The sequence below is a fragment of the Globicephala melas genome, chromosome 15, assembly GCF_963455315.2.
Source record: "Globicephala melas chromosome 15, mGloMel1.2, whole genome shotgun sequence".
NCBI classification, from domain to species: domain Eukaryota; kingdom Metazoa; phylum Chordata; class Mammalia; order Artiodactyla; family Delphinidae; genus Globicephala; species Globicephala melas.
In genome coordinates, this window is record NC_083328.1 from 4,983,539 (window position 1) to 5,006,866 (window position 23,328).

The following is a 23,328-nucleotide window of genomic DNA, read 5'->3' on the forward strand; positions in this document are numbered from 1 at the left end:
CGCAACGGGAGAGGCCACAGCAGTGAGAGGCCCGCGTACCGCAAAAAAAAAAAAAAAAAAAGATACTTTCTTGTGTTTGCTTCTTGTTAGGCTGAACAGCTTGAGAGAGGAAGAGACCAAAAGGCAAGAGTGTGAGGTCGCCATCACTGTGATCAAGGAACCAGTGCATGCCACATCCTTGAATTTCATGCCGAGCCTCCTGAAAGACGACACAGTGGTGTCCCAGTCCAGCAAATCCATTGCAAATAAGAAAAAGAAAAAGTAGACATCACTGGGTTTGTAAATGAGCCACGAGAACAAGCAGGTGTGAAGGGAATTTAGAACCAAAGCCTGTAACAAATTTCCTACCCAATAAAATTACGTGTGTTTTACTTCTTGTCTAAGTGTTTCTTGAAATACCACTACCTGGGCCCACTGGGTTTTGGGTTTCTAATATGGTTGGATCACTGAAATGCCTGCGTTTTGACAACTGAGCTGAATGAAAATACACAGATGTGGGTATTAAATGAGTGTGTATTCATTGTTTTTTTTTTAAATCCAAGTATAAAACGGATGATTAAATTTAGAATCTGATAAAACCAGTGGGGAGTGAAGTTGTTTAAACGTTTCTTTAGGCCTTCCTCCCCTGAGCCTGGCACACCTCCTTTGCCCCTTGTAACCGCCCTGTGCCCACATCCTACCTGTCCTTCACATGCTGCCTCTTTCATGGCCTCTTCCCTGGTCCTTTCCCAGCCATTCCCACAGCATCGCAAACAGCACTGCATGGACAAAAGGCCAAACAATGTAGGATAAAGAGCCAGGTGTGCAGTCAGCAGTTAAGTGAATACTTTAAGTCTGTTAGGAAAGTGTTACAGCTAATAGTTGTGTTAAATATAAGAGTAACCACCAAAAGCATAAAAATACAATCTAAAGCTTCCAAACTAGCAAAAAGGAAGGATACTATCATCTGACATAAAGTTGGAAAAAAGGATGGAAACAGAAAACGCAAAAGATGGCAGGGAAAGTACAAATCTACCCGTCATCACCAAGTAAACAGGTTAACTCACCTTTTCCTCCCCTTCAAAATCCCATAAATAATTAGATTGGGTTTAAAAAAAACAGAAATTCACTTCAATGTTATTCTTTACAAGGCAAACATCTTAAACAAAACCAGATAGAAAGGATGAAAATAAAGATATAGAAAAAGATGTACCAGGACAATCTAAACAAGATGACTGGAATAACAAGCAATATTAAGGACAGAACAGAATTTAAAGCAAACATCTGCATGATACAGATAAAAATAAAGATAACAATAAAAGGACCAACAACCAAAGCGACACATTACTCACATACATCGCACATACTAGCCTTGCAAGAGCAGAGAGAATTACAGGGAATACTACTGTGAGGGAAGAAACAGATCAGGAAGACACACACGTAGTAAGGATACAGGTAGTTTTACCAACCAAACTACAAAGTTGGAACTAACACAGAGTTAGCAACCAGGATGCAACAGAGAATAAACACTGACAAAAACAGTGACTACGTTTTAGGTTGAAAACTGCAACAACTTCAAATAATACATCAGAGACCATGATCTATTTTTGCTGCGATTACTAAGTCAGCAATAAACACACAGTAAAGAAAGCCTGAGATCACTGGAAACTAAAACATACCATTTTAAGTATCTCACGGGGTAAGAGGAAATCATAAGGGAGATTGTGAGTTAGCGGGTGACAATGAAAATAACTGCAAATAGATGAGAAGTCATTTCCCTGCTCCACCCTAACTCACAGGCTGGGTGCAGAGGACCGTGGAGAGCTCCTATTAGGGCCGGGTTGGTACCGGTTTTTCCAGACCATGCCTGGCTAGTTTTCAACCAAACTCCGGGATGTCCAGTCCACCAAAAGTTAAATCAAATCCTGCCAGGCTGAATCTCAGTTGTGAGCATGCAGGTGGGGCTGTGCCCGTCTGGGAGTTCTACGTGGCTTTATGTTTGGAGCACACGGGGGCACTTGCATTAAGTTCTTTGTCTGATGTTTATTTGTGATCTAAAAATCCCATTATTGCTCAAGATAAAAACCAAGTCCAGCAATTACTTTGGGCAAATGCCTCATAGTTTACCACGTCAGGCCTAGGGACCAGGGAAGGAATCCGAACTCTGAGCACCTTTCGCTGCTAGACTATTCCTGAGGATGAACCAGGGACCCATGGCTGGTGCGGTCTACAAACAAGCAACCAGAGAGACTCAATGCAAGACCAGAATTTTAAAAACTTTAACAATTTATTAGTCTTATTTTCCAGTAAAATAGTCACATAATGTCAAAAGAATGGAATGAAAGAGATGTAGCTGGCTACCTTTAATTCCACATAAATATTCAAAATCTAAAAACCTCAGGGGATCATCAGGCTGAGTAGAAATTTGATTCTTCAAAGCAAGTATTGCTTTACTATTGTCATTAATCCAGTCAATAATATGACCAATAACCTGCAAAGGTAAACAAAATGCTTGCTGAGCTGTTTTTTTAAAAGATGTTTCGGTGAGCCCTTGTCAGTCAATCCAAGAAGAATATGTTATTGAACTGCGTCGCACAAAGCTTCTTGACCTCTTCTGCAAAAAGAATAGAAAACGGTGAGTAAGGTATAGAAATTCTCACTTAAAAGGTTATATATCAGTACCTTAAATTCCCTGGAGTAAAGTTGGTCATAAATAAAGGTCTGCATTAATTTTGACCTTAAATCTCAGAAGCCTTAATAAGAAATGTTAAGTCGAGAGAAAGAAAAAAGGACCTGACGTACAGGAGACTTTAACACTATGTAACATTGCTTCTTTGGGCCTGAGACAGCTCAAACCCAAAGTGTCTAAGACACCCGCGGGTTGGGGCGTGAGGAGCACAACTTCTAAAATCTTGAGGAATCTGATTCAAAAACACAGAAACTCTAGCTGCAGCCCTGAATTGTGGATCGGGAGCTCTGCAACAGTGGCGTCATTATCTGGACTTTACTCAATTCCTGTTTTAAATGAGGCACGTAGGGGCTTCCCTGGTGGCGCAGTGGTTAAGAATCCGCCTGCCAATGCAGGGGACATGGGTTCCAGCCCTGGTCCGGGAAGATCCCACATGCCGCGGAGCAACTAAGCCCGTGTGCCACAACTACTGAGCCTGTGCTCTTCTAAAGCCTGCAAGCTGTAACTACTGAGCCTGTGTGCCACAACTACTGAAGCCCACGCGCCTAGAGCCTGTGCTCTGCAACAAGAGTAGCCACTCCAATGAGAAGCCTGCACACGGCAACAAAGAGTAGCCCCCACTCGCCACAACTAGAGAAAGCCCGCGCGCAGCAACGAAGACCCAACGCAGCCATAAATAAATAAATTAGGCATGTATTCCCTGAGGTTGTTTCTAATGCATAGACTATTAATACAAGTATTGGTATCAAGAGAAAAATGTAATACACCCCAGAAGATGTCTGCAGAAGAAACCTCACACCTGATTATCCTTACAGTGGACACTTAGGGTGCACGCCCCACTGTCCCACTCCTGAATAGACCAAATGATGATTTCTTTTAAGCAACAGGGGCATCTGCTTAAAACCTCAAGTCATGATTTGTTCTATTTAGCATGTCCTTAGTACACTGAAAAGATAGTTTTTAAATATCAGTAGCACTAAAATTCTGCTCAAATACCAAACCCTATTTACCATTTACTTCAATGAGGTTTGCATTTTTTTGATTCAAAATAACATACAGCTCCCGCTGGTCAGACTTTTTCCCAACAACCCAATAATCACTCATTGCTTTCACGATGATTTCTTCATCTTCATCCACTCTGTAAGAAAAGAGTTTCAAAACGCAATTGTTTATTTTATATATACAGCTGGATTGTGAAAAACATTCTAAAACAAGAAACAGGAAACTTGAGCCATTTGAAAAGTTCAGGGAGTCCCCTGTGAGTGACCAGCCCCTTCTGGGCTTAATGATGTTTGGAACTGGTGCCCAGGGAGGTAGTCAAGACCTCTGAAGGGGCCTGGGGTCACTCGGTTTTTGAAGATGATTCCTTTAATGTCCTCTTATTAGAAACTGGACGCCTAACTGGTGAGGTGGTTAGAATTACCTTGTAAAATCACTGTTGATGTCACCCAGAATCTTCATTAAATCTGGATGAACAGACGTAAGTGACACACTGGGTGTTTTCCTCATGTGAATTGTACTTTTTTCTGCTAAATTCATATGGTTGAAGTAGATAAACTTAAACTGGGGTTCTTTTTCAGACCTGTGAAAACATGTTATGGAGGTGGTAACTTTCTGAAAGAACAATTACCCAAATGTACAACTACACTGTAAAAACTCTAAATGTGGAATGGCTAAGGTGGTATTTTCAATGGCTGGGCCTTCAAATCAAGAACCTCAGTTAAGACGTAACATTCGGCAGTAACTTATCTGATATCCGTGAGGTATTCAAAATGACTGAATTTCCCAGCGAGCTCAAGTATGTACGTTTAAAACCACAAATATTTTAACCATTATGTGATGATTTTTTTTTTTTCAAGTACAGTGTTTTATAAACAGCAGTCACTCAGTTATCTGTTCACTTAAAAAACAAAACACAAAGTAAATCAATGCAGGCCACTTACCCTTCCAGTGAAGGGATCAGCAAACCATGGCTCTGGGACCAAACCAGGCCCTGTTTTTCTAAATAAAGTTTTACTGGGACACCCATATGCCTATGTATCGTTACAGCTGCTCTCACGCTTAAAGGATAGTTGAGTACTTGGAACATACACGGCCCACAAAGCCTGAAGTACTTACTGTTTGGCCCTTCGCAGAAAAAGGTTGCTGACCCCCGTACATCTCATTTATCCCACAGCTGCATGTATGTAAACTGCCACAGAACGGAAGCTTAGCACTGTAAGTAACAAAGCTTTCATCATCCTACTCAGAGATCATTCTAAAACGTATGAACCTCCTCTGAAGTATTTAATTGGGATTTACCCTTTCATTATTCTGGATGACTGGGCAATGCTACTTTGCTGTCTCCCGGGTCAGAGTCTGAGACCCTTCGGGGAGCCACCCTGACAGCTGGGCCACTCGGCTCTCAGGGGCCTCCCCTCCCTCCCCTCTCACTGTGCCTTAAATTCACAATTGGGGGTCTGCGTGAGAGCCTGGGCAGCCCTGCCACTGGGGGCCAGAAGCCTTCTCTGCTTACTACAGGGGCAGCAGCCACGCACTGGGGGGCTGAGGGTGCCGGAAATCCGGCCTCCGGGGAAGTGGTTACTACTGTGATACCCTACCTCTAGGCGAGAAAGAATGTGGACAATTAGTTCCCAGGAAAATGAAAACAGAATTCTTATAAAACCAGAATTTGTTTTGAGTAGGCCCCTAAATCTAAGAAAAGCAAGTATAACTACAAGAAAAATTTTCTGGAAAGATGAAAATTTTAAAAGAAGTTTGGAAAGAGTTGTAAATTTCGTTGTTTGGACAGACTAACTTCCATGACCTTCGATCAGGCTTAAAGTTCTGGTTACTTGTCTAACACTGTGGCGTTCCTCTTTCTCTCATTTATAACATGTACAACACTCTTCTAAGAAGATCGGAATTCTTCCTTTTGTAATCCCACATGGACATTCACATGGGAGACGTTATTTAGGTAGTTAGGACAGGGGCAAATGTGGCCTCTTTCCGCTCCACCCACCATGAAGGATGATGTAAAAACGAAAATAGAAAACAGTTACCTGCAATGTACTGTTAATAAAAGAAAACAAGATCTGCTCACATTAAAAATAGCGGGGATTCCCTGGTGGTGCAGTGGTTAAGAATCCGCCTGCCAATGCAGGGGGACACGGGTTCCAGCCCTGGTCCGGGAAGATCCCACATGCCACGGAGCAACTAAGCCCGTGTGCCACAACTACTGAGCCTGTGCTCTAGAGCCCGTGAGCCACAACTACTGAGCCCGCGTGCCTAGAGCCCATGCTCTGCAACAAGAGAAGCCACTGCAATGAGAAGCCCGCGCACCACAACTAAGAGTAGCCCCCGCTGCCACAGCTAGAGAAAGCCCGCATGCAGCAACAAAGACCCAACGCAGCCAAAAAAAATTAATTAAAAAAATAAAAATAAAAATGAGAAAAGATAACAAGATCTGCTCACATTAAAAATAGCAGGGTTTCCCTGGTGGCACAGTGGTTAAGAATCCGCCTGCCAATGCAGGGGACACGGGTTCAAGCCGTGGTCTGGGACGATTCCACACGCTGCAGAGCAACTAAGCCCGTGCACTGCAACTGCTGAGCCTGCGCCCAGAGCCTGTGAGCCACAACTACTGAGCCCATGTGCCACAACTACTGAAGCGCATACGCCTAGCGCCCGTGCTCCTCAACAAGAGAAGCCACCGTGATGAGAAGCCCGCGCACCACAACGAAGACCCCATGCAGCCAAAAATAAAATAAATTTATATATAAAAAAAGAGGTCACAGGGATATCTCCCATGAGTAAAGAGCATCAATTTTACTGAGATGCCAGAGATTACATGTTTAAGGACCAGTTATGTGAAAACCTTCCCACACTTCCAAAGCCTACCTGGAAAGGTTACTGTGAGCTGTGAACCAGGGGAGGAAATGACCAGATGTTCAGCGCACACGTAACTGCTCGCAGTTTCGCCTGTGGACTTGGGCAGCTGGCTGGGAACAGGGCCCAGCTGTGGTTTTCATCTGTTCTGGGCTGTGTTCCAGAGAGCTGAGAGTTGCCAGATAGACGATTTCTAGGTGGATATGGCTACTGGCCATTCCTCACTAATCGGACCAAACTTAAGGCAAAGAAGACTTCCTCCACCGCGCTCCACCATTAAACACTACTGACCACAGCCGGGGCCAATTCTTCCCATCTCGCCTTCGTCCGGCTCCTCCCCATGTCCGATCCGGGGTCTGATCATAACCAACCCTTACTGCTAATGGTTACACTGCTCACTTGTGGGAGGAATCCAGCGCAGTCAGCCTCCTAGGCAACTGGGCTACTTTACACATATATTCAAGAAGACTGATAAAAAAGGATTACCAAAAAAAATTGCTCACAGGAAAGAGGCTCCTTTCCTAATAACTTTCTACATCCTCCTCCTCCTTCCTGCCTTTTCAAATTTAATATTAGAATTGGCCAGCGAATAGGGGTGTGTGAAAGAAACAAAAACTGAAGTCTCAGATTCAGAAAACCATCGATTTGGGGGAAAACTTTAAGTTACAGCCCTCCTGCAAGCCCTTAAAAATTCTAGGTGAATTAGAGATTTAACACAGAAAATAAAGCCAGGAATGTACCAGAGATAAAAATGGGACATTTTTACAATATTGGGGTGGAAAGCCCCAAGTGTGCCACTGAAGACAAATCCAAAGGCAATGATTAATAAAACTGACTAAATATAAAGGAGAGAGGATGCAACATGACAAGGGTATTACATTAGGAGTACTGATGTAAAAGAAAAAAGACAAAGCACTTCAATGGAAAGAGCCAGAGGACGGCGACAATTTGTGGAGGAGACAGAAATGCCCATAAACAGACGAGGAGATGCCCAACCTCAGTGTCACTGTCAAAGTGCGAGAGCATGGAGAACAGGAGCTGGTGGCACTGGCGGGAGGGGAAGATGGCTCCATCCTTGCGGGAGCCAAGCCGCATGGTAAATGTGCATTTCCTTTGCCCCAGAGCTCAATCCTAGGGATTTCTCTTGAGGAGATAATTGGGTGTTTAAGTACCAGACTGTTCAATACAGAACTGTTTGTAATACTAACAGCCATAACCAGCCCTAACCATTAAATGGGAGAACGATTAAGCAAATAAAACACACCTTTCCTATTAAATACTATGAAGCCATTAAAGAGAATGAGGTAGGTCTGTATTTATTGGTTTAAACTGATGCTCATACCATATATATATTTATTTATTTAAAGCTGCAGATTTACAGCATGATATATTTTCAAAAGTCCATGTGTAAAAAACACCATGTGTGTATGTCACTGTGTTTATATGCGTGTACAAGTCCAGAAAGACAGAAGCCAAATAAGATATCCCATATTTCTATTTTGGAATCCTTTAAAAATTAAGGACATAAATTACTCTCAAAAAAAGAAAAAAAAATAGAATTTTAAGTTCTAGAGGAGAAAAAAACTGAGGTGGCCCACAAAGGAATAGAAACCAATCACCAAACAAACCTACTTCACACCATTCTTTAAAGGGCTGACCCCAATTTCATAAGGAACGTTAAGGGTTTCCCTGGTGGCGCAGTGGTTGAGTCCTCCTGCCGATGCAGGGGACACGGGTTCGTGCCCCGGTCCGGGAGGATCCCGCATGCCGCGGAGCGGCTGGGCCTGTGAGCCATGGCCACTGGGCCTGCACGTCCGGAGCCTGTGCTCCGCAACGGGAGAGGCCACAGCAGTGAGAGACCCGCGTACCGCAAAAAAAAAAAAAGGAACGTTAAGAGATGCAGTTTATAAATCTGGACTCAACGCTAAACACTGGCACACAGCCCCGTGGGCACTTTCTAGTGGGGGCTGCAGCCGAGAGAACAGAGGCCCTTGAGCTGGTCTCTGGGATCAGGACGGCTGGCTAACATAGCCTCCTCTGCCCCCCAACAATGCCCCTGACATGCTGCTGGCTGGGGTCTTTCCTCCCTCAGGGCTGCCTCTAATTTCTCTGGGATATGACTTATGGAGGTCCCAGAATTGGCATATAAAATGGCTTGATTTGGGTCAGAAGGATTTCTGGAAGAAAACTACATTATCTTTTGTACTCAAAAGCTTTTATCTTTAGTCAGTTGATGCTTACGGTTTGGCAATCAAAGCTCCTTACATATAACATCTCAGATGCATCGAGAGCCATCTTCAGGTCACGGTTTCAAAGACAAGAACAACTACGTTCCTAGAATTCCTGTTATTGGGCACACCCCTAAATTGTGTGGCACTTATTTTACCATCACGTTTGCCAGGTACCCTATCCTCCAGGGGCTAATGGTACTGTGCAGTGATTCTCCTAACAGTCCTGTCGACAGGAATTGACAGATTTGTGCCCAAACATACGTGGCAAAATGCCGATAGAAGAATCTAAGTGGGGGTATATGTGTATCCACTGTACAATTTTTTCAACCTTCCTATGTTTGAAAATTTTCGTAATAAAATATCGGAGAGAAAACTGCTGTCTAATGATAGGATAATTAATATCCAAGGCCATCTCCTTTCTTCTGTACAATCCCCAAGAGGGTTAACCTGATGTGTAAAATAGAAGGTACTAGACAGCAAGTTTACCTCCGGATATGTGTCAGTGAGTTACCTGATATTCACCATATCTGCCGAAAGCACAGGCAGAGCAGTTAAAATGCCCAGTCCTCTCCCAAGGGTTTGGGGACGTAAGTAACTGCGCTTGATCATTCTCCACTCATAACCTGCACGATCCAACACAGATTTAAGGCACATGCTTCCTTCAAAATTGAAAATCTGGCAGGTTCATGGTCAAAAAATTAGATTAAACAGCACCGTCAAGATGTAAGTTGGTCAGGCACTTTCATTCCTTGGCTGTATCTTTTCTAAAACTACGTAAGCTGTCAGCAGTAAAAATCCACTTGCAGATACAAAACCTACCCGTGCTTTCACCTGGAGCCCGTGTGGGACCTCTCTGTGGGCTGGTGCTTATGTAAGACCACATACATACAACATATGATCACGACGAGCACAAGGTTATATATAAATTCACAGCACTTTAGTAAATTCTCAAACACATGGGAAGGCCATATAAAGAAGCCTTTTATTCCTTAAAGTACTTTCCATCTACACACTTTACAGTCATTTGACTTTGCACTGAGAAAAGAGTAGAAAGAGGTTCAGTGACTTTTCAGGGTGTTTTTAGAACCAAGGTGAGTTTAACCTCGAGTCTCCTGATACTCAGTCTAGAGCCTTTCAAGACGCCAGACTCAGCACCAACGCCTACTGGCTTACGTCACAGGCAACCTCACCAGGAACACTTCTGCACAAGAGGCAAAGTGCTTTCCGTCTATGCAAAGCAAAACCCTGCTGATTACCTCTGCCAGTGTGGATTTCACAGCCTGGGCGGGTCATGTGGGATGTGAAGTGAACTCACAAGGCCAAGACCACAGGCAGACCACCTAACCCCACATGTTCATACCACCACTGGGGAGGGCTGAGGGGATGCATTAAGAGAAGACCCAGCCCCGACCACCATTGTGGGGCAGAAAAACTCACGAACAGCTCCCTAGGAAGCTTTGCAGACAGGACCAAACAACACATTTGTTCTCTGGATTCAGAGATTATACGAACCTTAACACCATCCATGTTCTAAGCAAAAACCACCCTTATTCTTCCAAAGCCAGTTAAATGCTTGAAGCAAACACAAAGCAAAGTACAAACCCAGATATTCTTTTGTTGATGTTAAACTGCTCACAAATGTCAGATGCCAGCACTGTAAGCTGGGGCCCAACAATGCTGTCCAGTCTTCGGCAAAAGTCCAATGTAGGCTGGATAGAAGCTAACAAGTAATTCAAGAAACACCAGTGAGTGTGAGGACACTGTGTTAAAAAGGTCAATTTTCATTTTACCATCTTAACAACAACATTCAAATGAAAACTGTACTGATCTGGAAAATAATTAAATGATCAGGTCCCCCTCCCCTCCCAAATAGAAGAGAAACAGAGGAGCCAGAATTAGTCATATTTAAGATGAGAAAGAGGCAAAGAACTATCTCACTGTGAATGTTGACTGAAGCACTCCCTGCGGGGTAGTAAATTGACTGCCTACCCCCAGTAGACCTAGGAAGGTCAAATATTTATTTAACAAACACTACACAGCACTCACAGGCCAGGCACTGTTGGCGCTTTACAAATATTCCCTCATTTAATCCTAAAGCCCCCTTTGAGATGGGTACTCCCGTAATCGTTTCACGGGCAGGAAGGCACAGAAAGGTGCCCAGGTCCTACTGCTGAGAAGCAAGAAAGCTGGGACTTTAACGATATTAGAAATAGCTGGTTAAGATGGCAGAGGCCCCAGATGGAGGCTTAATACAGCCTCCCTGTTGCTACGACAACCTGTTTATCATTTAGGGACAGACCACAGCAAAGTGTAAAGAGAAAAGGCTTAGCTCATCAGGTGAAATCAGATACAGGTGTGTACCTACCGTCGATCATAAAGCACACAGCTGCACTCATGGCCTGCGGGGGGAGGGGAGAAAAGAAACCAAAGATTAGATAATGGTACCAAAAAAGAAGACTTAAATAATCAAATGCAGTGGTCTTGTTTAAATCTTTATTTAAATATATCAACTTTATAAAGACTTTTTTAGTCAACTGGAGAAATCTGGATAGGGTGTGGATAATAGATGGTATTAAGGAAGTTATTAACGTTGTTTTGGTCCAGTGTGATAATGGCAGGTGGTGATGTTAAAACAGAGGTCCTTATTAGTTAGAGACACAAAATGAACTATTTATAAGGGAAATGAGATGATTTAAAATGCTCTAACAAGAAACCAAAACATGGGGCTTCCCTGGTGGTGCAGTGGTTAAGAATCCACCTGCCAATGCAGGGGACACGGGTTCCAGCCCTGGTCCGGGAAGATCCCACATGTCGCGGAGCAACTAGGCCCGTGCACCACAACTACTAAGCTTGCGCTCTACAGCCCACGAGCCACAACTACTGAGCCCGTGTTCCACAACTACTGCCCTCGCACCTAGAGCCCGTGTTCCACAACAAGCGAAGCCACCGCAATGAGAAGCCCGCGCACCGCAACGAAGAGTAGCCCCCCACTCGCCGCAACTGGAGAAAGCTTGCGCGCAGCAACAAAGACCCAACGCAGCCAAAGATAAGTAAATAAATAAACCCAACCTAACATAAATATACATCCTTACAAGATAATATCCTGACAGAAACTCAGACTATCCTTATGGAATTAGCAAGTCCACAGCTTTAAAATCAGAGCGAAGGCAGAATCCACTGGAGTGTGGGCAGGCATCGAACAACAGGCAACACCGGCCTTGACGGCCTCTGATCTGTCCGCGTGCAGGACTTGAAAAATCTGAGTCACAGCCTCAGACAGTGACTCTTGCTAATCACAGAACTATTGTTTAATGGGGACTGAAAGTAACCCTCTTACTCCAGAAAGCACCCATTTTGAGTTTTACAATAATCAGAACTTGTGACACCTGTTCCAAGAAACGTGAGGTCTGCGCACCGACTAGTGTACCCGTGCAAGAAAGATTTACTTTAGTATCATCTGTAACCCTGGAGAGAAAGGCCACTGTTACCTTATAAACAATTAAATGCAGAGCTTCATATGTGTCGTCTGTATTTACAAAAATTTTGGGGAATCTGCATTTTGCTTCTGGATCATTCAGATTCAAGGGTCCAGTGAGAAATCTGAAAAGGAAGCACAGAGATGGCTTGATTCAATTAGGCAGATTATAAACAGGAATATATCAACAGTGCATTCCTATAAGGGTGTTAATATACGGCCTTTTTGGGAAGCTAGACATTACTTAGAAAACATCAGATCAGAATACAAAAAAGTAATCGTTTTAATTCATTGGAAACAAAAGAATTTCCTTTGTTGATTATTGTCACTAGAGTAGCACAAAGGTAATTCAGTGTTCATGATTTTATCTTTACCAAAAAAGATAATAAAATCCAATACTGTCTATCAAAGGACAGAAGTCCTACCTTCCATAGTGTTGAAGATTTCCGGGCATTTCTGCCCTTATTGGAGAATCCCTTCCCGCCAACTGTAAACAAATTTAATGTTGACAAATGACTTATTAGATTTCCTATATTCAAAACTTTGAAAAACAGCATTTATATTTACTAGTTGGCTCCATGCCATTTTTCTATATCAATTTTCCACATTCCTCTCCACCAAAAAAAAAGGAGGGGGGATTACAGAGGTACAGAAAGAACTCACTGGTTTTAAACAGAACTATCATAACTTCACTGTGCCCTAAATTCCACATACTGATTTTGTTCCTTTTACAGCAATTGAAATCTCCCATGTGGTTAATACGTGCTAGGCGATGACATAAATTACATAATTTCATCTCATATCACCCCTATGGGGAATGCCGTCTTCCTATTTTCTAGAAATGGAAACAAGTTTGAAGAAGTTCACCAGCACACCCAGCCCCTGAGTGGAGGGGCCAGGCATCAAACACAAGCCTGTGTGACCTGAAAGTCCCTGCCTTCAGCCATGACATGGTGCCTCCTCATAGATCTATATTTGTAACCCATTCCTGGTTTCTTCTGCTGAAGATACACTACTTCAATATGCATAGGAAATGGAAAAAAATTCCAAGTCTAATAGTCACATTAGCTAAAACTTATTATTCTTCTAAAACTTCTTGATGTTCTTCTAGTCTATATAAAATTCTAGCATGTAACTGAAAATGAAAGATTGAAAAACAGTAAATCCAATAGTGAAAATGCACAGCTCTCACACGTGCAGCCTGTAGCGAGAGAAGTCCTCACATATCCATGTCCTCACTGCCACGTCGTACATTCCTATTTTATAAGCCTGGCTCTTTAGACATATAATAAAGCACCAACAGAGTGTTCTGCTGTTGCAACAGCACTGTCCACCATGGGAAAGCCTCCTGAAGGATCCTTCTGAGGGTGTGGTTGGAAGCAGGTGCTTTAGCATTAGTCAGACCCCGAGATCAAGTCCTGGCTCCGTCACTTACTAGCTGGGTGACATGGGGCTAAATCACGTAAGCCCCCCAGGCCTGGGTCTCCTATCTGTAAGATGGAGATAAGGTACCCGGCTTTCAGGACGGCTGTCAGGATGTCATGAGATAATGCAAGTGTGCTGGGCACTTACACCGTATCTGGCGTATGGTACACACTCCAGAAACGTTAGCCACTGTATTCAAACTACCCAGAAAGGAGCAAAGTGCAGGACCAGGTCCTTCTCAAAACCTTGAGATTTCTTATCAAAGAGACTTTTTTCCTGTTGTTTCAGGTCATGGCCTTAAAAAACAGAGCGAGGGAGAGGGTGCGTGTATGCGCTCCTGGGTCAAAATGATGATGTTATGGTTTACGAACACTTTTCACTTCCAACCTAACTAAAGCTAAGAAAAGATACTTTGCGGAAAACACTGCAGTATTATTTACAGTTCTCTGCAGAAAACTGAGAAATTGTCAGAATGGAAAAGCCAGGCGGGAAGTATAAAATCAACTCAAAATCAGATCTCATGTTTGTACGTGAAAAGACCACAGAATTAACCACTGTTTTGTCCAAGATCCCTGGCATTTTCAGAGTTCCCAGAACCCGACCTAAAAATCCAGTTTTTCCTCTACTCAATGAATTGCTCCCCTTAAAAACATAGCTTTGCAATTGCATTTGAACGTAACAAAATGAAGAAAAGCTGACATACGTGGTTTTCTGTGCTAAGTGACACACGCTAAATATATACAGTTGGCCTTCCATATCTGAGGTTTCCACATCTGCAGATTCCACATTTGTGGATTCAACCAACCGCATGTTGAAAATATTTGGGGCAAATATTTCTTTTGAAAGTTCCAAAAAGCAAAACTTGAATTTTCCACACACTGGCAACTATTTACATAGCATTTGCATTGTATTAGGTGTTTTTTGTTCAATTTTATTAGGTATTATAATAAACTAAAGACAATTCAAAGTGTAAGGGAGGATGTGTGTAGGTTACATGCAAATACTATGCCATTTTATATAAGGGACTTGAGCATACGTGTGTGGATCTGGGTATCTGGGGGGTCCTGGGAGCAATCCCCCATGGATACCAACGGACAGCTACACGACTAAACATCACACTAATAATGTAAAATACAGATCAGAACTGCCCCACCCACCAAGTTACTCCACCCCCAAATCTGTGTATGTGTGTGTGTGTGTGTATATATATGTCTGTCTATATATTTATCCATCTATCTATTTATCTAGAGATTAGTACCCCATCATACCTCAGGTTCGATATGCCTTGGAAATAGAGATGTGGTGAGGTATTTGTATAAAATTCTCATGTCATCTTGTTCTAATCCACTCCTGAAACATCAGAAAAGCACTGTGTTAAAAGTCTGGAATTGGTCTTCTGTCTTTCCATTGCTCTGTGATAAAAGTTCATCTCTCTCTCTTTTTTTTGCATGATATCAAGAAGCCCTTTCCTTGATGGAAAGCTCAAGAATGGAATGAATTAAACTTGAGTCCAGCACTAGAACTCTACCCTGACCTGCTAAAGGCTACTACTACATAGTCCTGCATTTTATATGCCATTTGAAGTAAAAAGTCACAGCAGATTTGATTTGCCTACCACGTGGGATTATCCAGGGAGCATTAGCAGCTCCCCTTGAGGTAGCAGGTTTCTGTCCACTTTCTGGGTTACATGGTAAGGCCACTTTCTTTCACCCCGCATCCTGAACATACTGCTATGCTGTAGACGGGGAACTCAAAACGCTATGTCTCAGAAATGTATTTGGATTTTAATTCTCTCAATTCAGTGTAGGCAAAAAGTGGGAAGAGAAAGAAACAAACTTTTGGGCAAACCATCCAATCTGGCACCTGGAAAAGTACTGAGAAACTAGCAGGTGTTGTTGGACTCTACCTGAAACCGGTTTTTCAGATAAGGATATAAACAGACAATGAGTCTGTATCTGGGGGTTTTTTTCTATTCAAGATAATTGAAAAAATCCTTGAGGAAGTCTAACTAGATATAAACCAAGCCTCTGCACCACGTTCCAGGGGCTCTGTCTTCTTTCCCAGTGGAATCGCAGGTTATGTTAGAAGTCCAGCCCAGCTCGGCACAGAAACCCGGCCCGCTTCCCTGAACTCCTCCCATTTGTCTTATCTCCGCCTCCTCCTACACCACCTCTCCTCTCCCATTTTCAGAATGTCTGTCCACAGCTAAAACTCTAAAGGGGCCAAACACCCTGAAGCAGGTTTGAAGCTTCCTGCCAAGCAGAACGAAGTCCCGGGTCCAAAGGTGAGGCCAAAACAGAAACAGCTGAGACCTGTCAGCGCTTGGCCTGTGACAACACGAATTCTGAGAGTAACCGGCAGCCGACCGGGCAGATGGACCTTTCAGATCAAACACACAGAAGGTCCCCCACTCTTTTCTTTTGTGGAAATAACTGAGGAAAGAAAGAGCAAGACACAAAACAGGCTCTGGATGTTCCTTTCCATTCAAGACATAAATCCTGGTGGAGAGAGCTTGCTAACGGTAAGCAGCAGACAGCATGTAAAGAATCATGCTCTGGGCAATTGCTTCCAGAGTTGCGCTTCCGGAAACGGTAGCTACTGGGTACATCTGGCTATTGAACACCTGAAATGCGGCTGGTGGAGATGAGTGTAAAATACACACTGGACTTTTAGGACTGAGCACAGAAAGAGTAGCTCGTTAATAATTTTTTATATTGTTTACATGTTGAAAAAATATTTGAGATATATTGGGGTAAAAAAATATATTGTTAAAATTGATTTCTCCAGTTTCTTTTTATTTTATTGTGGCTACTAGAAAACTTAAAACGACATTTGTGGCCTGCATCATATGCTTATTGGACAGTACTGCCCCAGACCAGAGACACTGAGCAGAAAACACCCTATAAAAGGAAACGGAAGACACTTCTTAACTACTTACTATGTGCGCTGTGCTTAGGGCTTTGCATTTATTATTGCACTTAAGATTTAATGCTAGGCATTAAGTAATTTGATGCTGGTTTTCTGGGTAGAAAATTTATAAGGAAAATAAGTCGCAGCCAGCTGTTCAAAGCATGAAGCAGCAAGTAGGCGGTTCCCACTCTGCCTATGGGGAGGCCTGCCGGGTTGTGGAACGTCCACGAGCTCCGACTGTAGCAACCCTCTTCCCAGTACCTGCCACCCCCATCCCAACTCCTGCTCCCCAACAAAAGTAAATGAAGTAATACTGTGTTATAATTATGCCGGATGTTACCGCTGGAGAAAAGTTGTTACGACTTCATGCCAATCTTCAATAATCTCAAAATAAAAAGTAAAAACAAACAAACAAACAAAAAACCCAAAAAAACAAGAGTTCCTTTCTTAGCACAAGTAAACAAATAAAAGCAAACAAAACCCTGTACTGACAGGTCCACATGATTCAGAACTCTGTCAATGGCTCACATCAAACAGGAAACAGAAAAAAAAAACAAAAAAACAGGAAACAGCCTACGGGTGCTCAGAAGCACAGATGTTCTCAAAAGTTTCTCAAATAGTCATTTGATATGAATGATTTAAAAAAAAGAAAAATTATTCTTCTGCTCAACTGATTTATTTGTGTGCCTGAGATGCTACTACTTTCTCAAGACTGATTTTTCTTTCTGTTTTATGAATCTATGCCTTGTTTTTACTTAAATGCTAAATGGGCTTCACCTGTTTTGCTCTAAGACCTCCACACCTGCTCTGAGTGAAGCCTCAACTCCAGCGCTGTGAGCTGCGCACAGCCGTGGTCCGGGATCTATGCACTTCTCCAGAGCCCACCAACTCTGTTTCTGGTGGGGATGCCAAGTTATTCGAGAATCTCTTTCAGCGGGAGCGTTACCGAGAATGAAGTGGCCATCATTCGACATAATCCTTCAAGGTAGGATCAGTTTAGTCTATAATACAGACTATGTCACTGTCAAGTGTTGAATGTAAAATAATCTAGCCAAGATCAAAGAGTCTGGTCAACTTTGATTAACTTAAGAAATAGCTAAGGCATTTATTCATAAAAGCATTCACCCCTTGGGCTTCCCTGGTGGTGCAGTGGTTGAGAGTCTGCCTGCCGATGCAGGGGACATGGGTTCGTGCCCCGGTCCGGGAAGATCCCACATGCAGCGGAGCGGCTGGGCCCGTGAGCCATGGCCGTTGAGCCTGTGCGTCCGGAGCCTGTGCTCCGCAACGGGAGAGGCCACTACAGTGAGAGGCCCGCGTACCACAAAAAAAAAAAACAGGCCAAAAACACTGGGCGAGTCAACTGACACCCTCCTCCCAACAGAGGAGGAGCCACTGCTAAATCCTTTCACAGCCGCTGCTAAAACCAAATCCACGAGTTAGAGGCAACACGGTCCAAACAGAACTCTAAGGTATTTCCTACCATCTGCTTTGAGCTCACCATCAACGTTCTCGGAGCACAAACAACATGCCAGAAGATACAAACACAAAAACCGAATGCACTTGAGCAGCTGCCGGAGGGCTTTCAGCTGGCTGCTCCCCCGTGAACCTCAGCGGCTCATCGCAGGCAGACCACTGTCAGCTGTGAACAGACAGGCTGGCTCTCACTCAAGTCTTCAGGGACCTCTCCCCGCGGTCTCAGGCACGTTCACACAGCTCTTCCAGAGTTCCGTGTTCGGGAGTTGAAAGCTTTTAGTAACAGTTTACGTTTGCTTCTTGAGTATCAATGCTTTCATCAAAGAAATTATGTATTTGTCCCTACTACAGGACGCAAACACAGTTTGATGACAGTGGGTTACTTCCTGGTTTTATAGCACTTATAACTTGTTGGATATTTTTTAAAAACTAGCTTCCTTAAAAGGAAGTATGAAAATTATGGGGCTTCCCTGATGGCACAGTGGCTAAGAATCCGCCTGCCAATGCAGGGGACACGGGTTCCAGCCCTGGTCCGGGAAGATGTCACATGCCGCAGAGCAACTAAGCCTGAGCCTGTGCTTTACAACTACTGAGCCTGCGCTCTAGAGCCCGCGAGCCATAACTACTGAGCCCGTGTGCCTAGAACCCATTATCCACAAGAGAAGCCACCGCAATGAGAAGCCTGCGCACTGAAATGAGTAGCCCCCACTGCGCGATGAGTAGCCCCACTCGCCACAACTAGAGAAAGCCTGTGCGCAGCAACAAAGACCCAATGCAGCCAAATATAAATAAATAAATTAATTTAAAAAAAAAAGGATTCTTCAACCTAACATTTTCTCTATCTTCCGTGGAACCAGTTTTAAACTCCCCTGCGTGGTAATTTTAAACAAAATTACCCTAATTTTGGTTTAAACAGTCACTGCCTTATTTTAACAATATCTAAAAAGACGCACCTACGCCTCCACCCACCACCAGCTATTACTTCCAGTTTGACAACATGGTATCAACGGAGTCACTGCTATTTTTTATGATCCTAAAAGACTTTCTTCTTCTATACACCAAGCCGTAGGGTACACCTACCAGATAAGTTGATCGTTATAGAGAAAGGCAGTGTACTTGACTATACTCAGGCTTTCTTCCATTCTATTAATAAAGGACTGGATTTTCAAATAAGTCATTTTATCCAATGGGAAGAAGCTGATCCCGCCAAAAATGTCAAGTAGATCGCATGACTGCAAATGCAAAGTTTGCAAATACTGTAGGAAAAAAATAAGGCATACAAGTTACTAATAGTATATTGAAGCCAGTACTCTGACAACTGAAAATAATTAGTCTTAATTTATGGTACAATTACATGCTAGCAAACAGCACACTGCCAAGACCAACACGGAGGTGAGCCACAGGGAACTGGATTTGAAATCAGTACCAATTTCAAAAAATTAAGTTCAAACATAAGTAGTGTTCATTCAGCATTGTGCTATCTCTCTTTGAAGCGCTGAAGTCTTCATATCAGTGCTCCTCAGATTAGACTGACCTCCACACATGATATCATGGGCCATCTTATACTAAAATCACACTGGAAGGGCATACAGTCAGTGTTGATGGACAGGAGGGAAATTAAGACAAGAAGAGGAAGAGGGGACAGTCAGAGTGAATAACTGTGGTCATTAAAGTGAAGAAACAAGAAAGAAAAGTACTTCATAAAAACAAAATAATTCAAAAATAGACATCAAAGGTAGTGTAGGGAGAAAGATAAATTGAGAGTCATTTCTCTAAGATAAACTGGATTTGACCGGGGAAGGTCAAATACGCAAAATTTACATTGAAGGAGAATGGCAACTGTGTAGACACATTCCCATCAGCTGGGAAAGAAAAATCACACTAATCACCACTAAGGGAAGAAAGCCTGTGTCACAGCCACAGGCTTCACCTTGAGTCAATACAGATTATGCCTGTTTAGTGAACATAATTGATCTGTAAGAATGTGAGATTTTGCTAATTAACCGATCCACCACACAGGAAGTTTGCTTTTGAGTAAGCCCACAGGGACAGACACAGGTGGGACAAGGATGAAGCCGAAAGACATCTCCAAGATGCTTTAAGGAGCTGTGTACACATGTCAAGAAGTTCTGATTCAAGAGTGCAAATCTAATGAGTCTCCTCACTGGTGTGATCTTGTCACACTATGCCTGAGGCTCTTTGCCATTTCCAACTTCTAGATTTTTTTTGTATGTGAGAAACAAACCTGTCTGTGTCACTCTCTAACAGTCTGTTTGGACAACTACCAAGATTACAAATAAAATTCAAAATATTTACCCGATGGAAGAATTTCTCTAATCTTTCTTTTAAGAGCTTGACACCTCCATCTTCCATGGCTCTCAGAAATGTACCATTAAAAAGCTAATGGTGTAAAAGATTTAAAAAAAAAAAGTCAATTTCTTATGTCCTTCAATTTCCCAATATAACAAGTTCTTCTTTTCCTTTTACATTAATTCCACTAATTTCATCCCCCAATTCCTTTTGAATATAGAAAATATTTACATGAGAAAGCCTGAGTTATAAGTCACAAAATACCAAAACACTGTTAAGTGATACTGTAAATTTTATAAAATCACCTAACTGTTTTGGGCATTTTTTTTTTGAAACCTGAACTCACACCTAAGTTTCAGTTTACATAAATAATCTTGCCAGATCCTTCAATCATGCAAATACCTGCACTACGTACTTTCCTCAAGAACATGGACTCTACTGTTCACTAATGCAGATATACTCCTAGCAGAAGTCTGGGAAGAGAGAAGGGCTCAGTACTGAGTACATGCACGCATAAACCTCAATACTGTTTCAAAGGCCCCATTATTTCCTCCCCCTACAATGGACACATAGTCACCTCGCAGTCATGTAAAGAGTTAAGAATTATTTTAAACATCCCATGTAAACTGGGGTAACTGGCTAGACTCTCAATTCAGAAAGCATGTCACGCTTACCTTGTACATGCTGTAGCACTGCTGGAGCACCGAACTATAAACCTTGTCCTACAAACAACACAAAGACATGGCACAGATCTTAATTTAAGGGAAAGCAAAAGAAGTCTATTGCATAGCAAAGGTACAGTGACTCTTGGCAAAGCAATACAATGCTCATAAACTTGGTCCTATAGTAGTTGTGTGCTGAAAATAAGAGGTATTTAAATTCAATTACGAACCAGTAAGCCCAATTTTTAGGAGGGCTTTAAACACAGATGATCAGTAGAAGGCATTCGTAAGAGACGGTACATACACACTTTTATAAGATTGTGCTAATGGAAATGATAAGCATAAAATTTTGCTGTGTGTACCCTGAGAAACTTCTGCAGAAGTGACATAGCTTAAATCTGAAAAAATAAGTCACTCAAGATACTAACAAATTTTTTTCTAAAAATATGAAATAAAAAATGACACATTACCAGCAACTCCTCCTCTTGGTATTCGACAACTGGTTTTCCATCCTTACTTTGCTTTTCAATTATGGGATTCCTAACAACCTACAAAGTTTGATCAACTGAAATTACACAATGTTATCAACTATATGTGTTTTAAATTTTCCCCTAAATTAAAAAACTTGGACATGTCCCAACCCAAAACTTCTTAAAAGAGCCCCAGTAACAAATACACCAAACAGGAGTCTGATTTTTAAACTGCCACCAACCCTACTGTAACTCTCCTCAGATGCACTAACTAGAGGACTTTCCTGAATTCCTAACAGTAAAGATCACCCATCACTTTATAATACAAATTCAAAAAGGTGTACTGTGTATGTAAATACCATGACCATCCAGAAATTTTCTTCTGGTTCGTTGAAGAACTGTCTGTTCTTCTGTGTATGTAAAGATTTTGCAGGTTTTGATGGACTAAAGGTCCTAAAAAGGTTAAAAGAATGTTAGGGACAATTCTCCAGCATAAGTTTTAAGAATTCACTGAACTCTGCAAAAGCACATTGAAAAGTATTACCTTGTAAACTGTACAATAGCTTCACATAATCCGACATTTCTAATTTTTTCATTCTTTTCTACTTCATTTGGATAGTAAAACAAAATTTTATTCTCCTCCTAAAGCATGAAGAAACAGAATCACAACACTGACATAAGCATTTTTTCTGTCTTAGCTGTTGAAAGTGCTACGTTTACTGTCAACCTCGCATGCCATACACGTTAGCTGGCAAAACAAAGGACCCTTTTTTAGAAAAACAAAAATTATCTTCTCACGGCGTAAACAACGCCCACCTGCCTGAAGGTAATTGTGATATTCAGTAAATCATACGCCATCTGAAATAGCATTAGACAACTATTCTGAAAACTCAGTCTTTGGATTTCTTTCCTCAGGCTGATTTGTAATACACCAACGCTTGTTAAGAAATAAGCTTGTGTGCAGGTGCACAGACTTAACACCTCCCCACAAATTAAACCCAGCAGGTTCACAGGCATTTGGACTGACAGCCTTTAAAAGGACCGTGATTTCCTGCCAACACAACCTACCGCCGGACATCCGTTGAGGAAATTACCGTCCCCACCTTAAAAAATAACCATTAAAAAAAACCACCCGCCCCCATCCGATTTAATTTATTAATTTGGAAAAAAAAACTTTCCGCAAGATCCCCCAAACCTGCATTTAAAGGACTACAGTCTCCCACTCCTGTTCCACGCTTCTAGGCGGGGACTTCTAGCAACAAAGACGTAAACTCAACTTTAATCACCCAGGATTGATGCAGAGAAGAGAGACTCCACCTGTGTGGAGTGATTAGCCTGACGAACCTTCACTCAATCCACAGGCTTTGAGTCAGGACCTAGAACAGACGCTGCCCGCGTTGTGTGGCCCCCGCCGTAGCCCCTGGCCCGGGCACACACCTGGCACAAAGCAGCCCGGTAAATGCCGCTCGACGAGGGCAGGGTGACAGGTGCTGCCCGGCTCCGGGAGGGCCGGGGCCGACGCCCCGGCGCACCCTGCGGCTGCTCGGGCCCGACGCCGTACGGCCGCCCCACGCCCTCCTCGGCCGCTTACGGACGCCCGCGCGCGGCCCCGCTCCGCTTACCTCTCCCTCGCGCGGCCCGAAGCGCGGGTTGTAGATGAAGAAGCTCAGTAGCGCCGGCGGGAACTGCTTCTCCTGGGCCGCCCCAGCTCCTGCCCCGGCCGCCGCTGCCGCCATCCCGGCCCGGCCCCCCAGCCTCGGGAGCCTCCCTCTGCCCGCCCAAATACAGCTGCCGCGAGGAGACCGCACTTCCGCCTCGCTCGCCGTCGTCCCGGAAG

At 43.1% G+C, this 23,328-nt stretch overlaps 2 protein-coding genes across 4 annotated transcripts in view; one reads left to right on the plus strand and one right to left on the minus strand.

Moving 5' to 3' along the window:
- Positions 1 to 371, plus strand: part of RSPH10B (radial spoke head 10 homolog B) — a 39,703-nt gene extending 39,332 nt beyond the window's left edge. For both annotated transcript variants that reach the window (XM_030846121.2, XM_030846120.2), the window contains exon 20: positions 91 to 371. In XM_030846121.2, the coding sequence (XP_030701981.1) occupies positions 91 to 265 (175 nt within the window). In that variant the 3' untranslated portion in view covers positions 266 to 371. The remainder of the gene's footprint in view (positions 1 to 90) is intronic.
- Positions 372 to 2,241: 1,870 nt separating this feature from the next.
- On the minus strand, positions 2,242 to 23,306 carry CCZ1 (CCZ1 homolog, vacuolar protein trafficking and biogenesis associated). Of its 2 annotated transcripts, XM_030846125.3 has the most exons (15): positions 23,114 to 23,305; positions 22,036 to 22,133; positions 21,851 to 21,944; positions 21,492 to 21,569; positions 21,034 to 21,081; positions 20,366 to 20,449; positions 19,130 to 19,305; positions 14,935 to 15,016; positions 12,667 to 12,728; positions 12,255 to 12,366; positions 11,132 to 11,165; positions 10,369 to 10,486; positions 4,092 to 4,250; positions 3,679 to 3,806; positions 2,243 to 2,593 (listed from the first exon to the last, which is right to left on the minus strand). In XM_030846125.3, exons 1-15 carry the CDS (start codon positions 23,225 to 23,227, stop codon positions 2,538 to 2,540), a joined length of 1,443 nt encoding a protein of 480 aa, XP_030701985.1. In that variant the 5' UTR covers positions 23,228 to 23,305; the 3' UTR covers positions 2,243 to 2,537. The 2 variants fall into 2 exon arrangements, with proteins under 2 accessions (XP_030701986.1, XP_030701985.1); XM_030846126.3 differs by lacking the exon at positions 21,492 to 21,569 and having other exon boundaries at positions 2,242 to 2,593; positions 23,114 to 23,306.
- Positions 23,307 to 23,328: the final 22 nt, after the last annotated feature.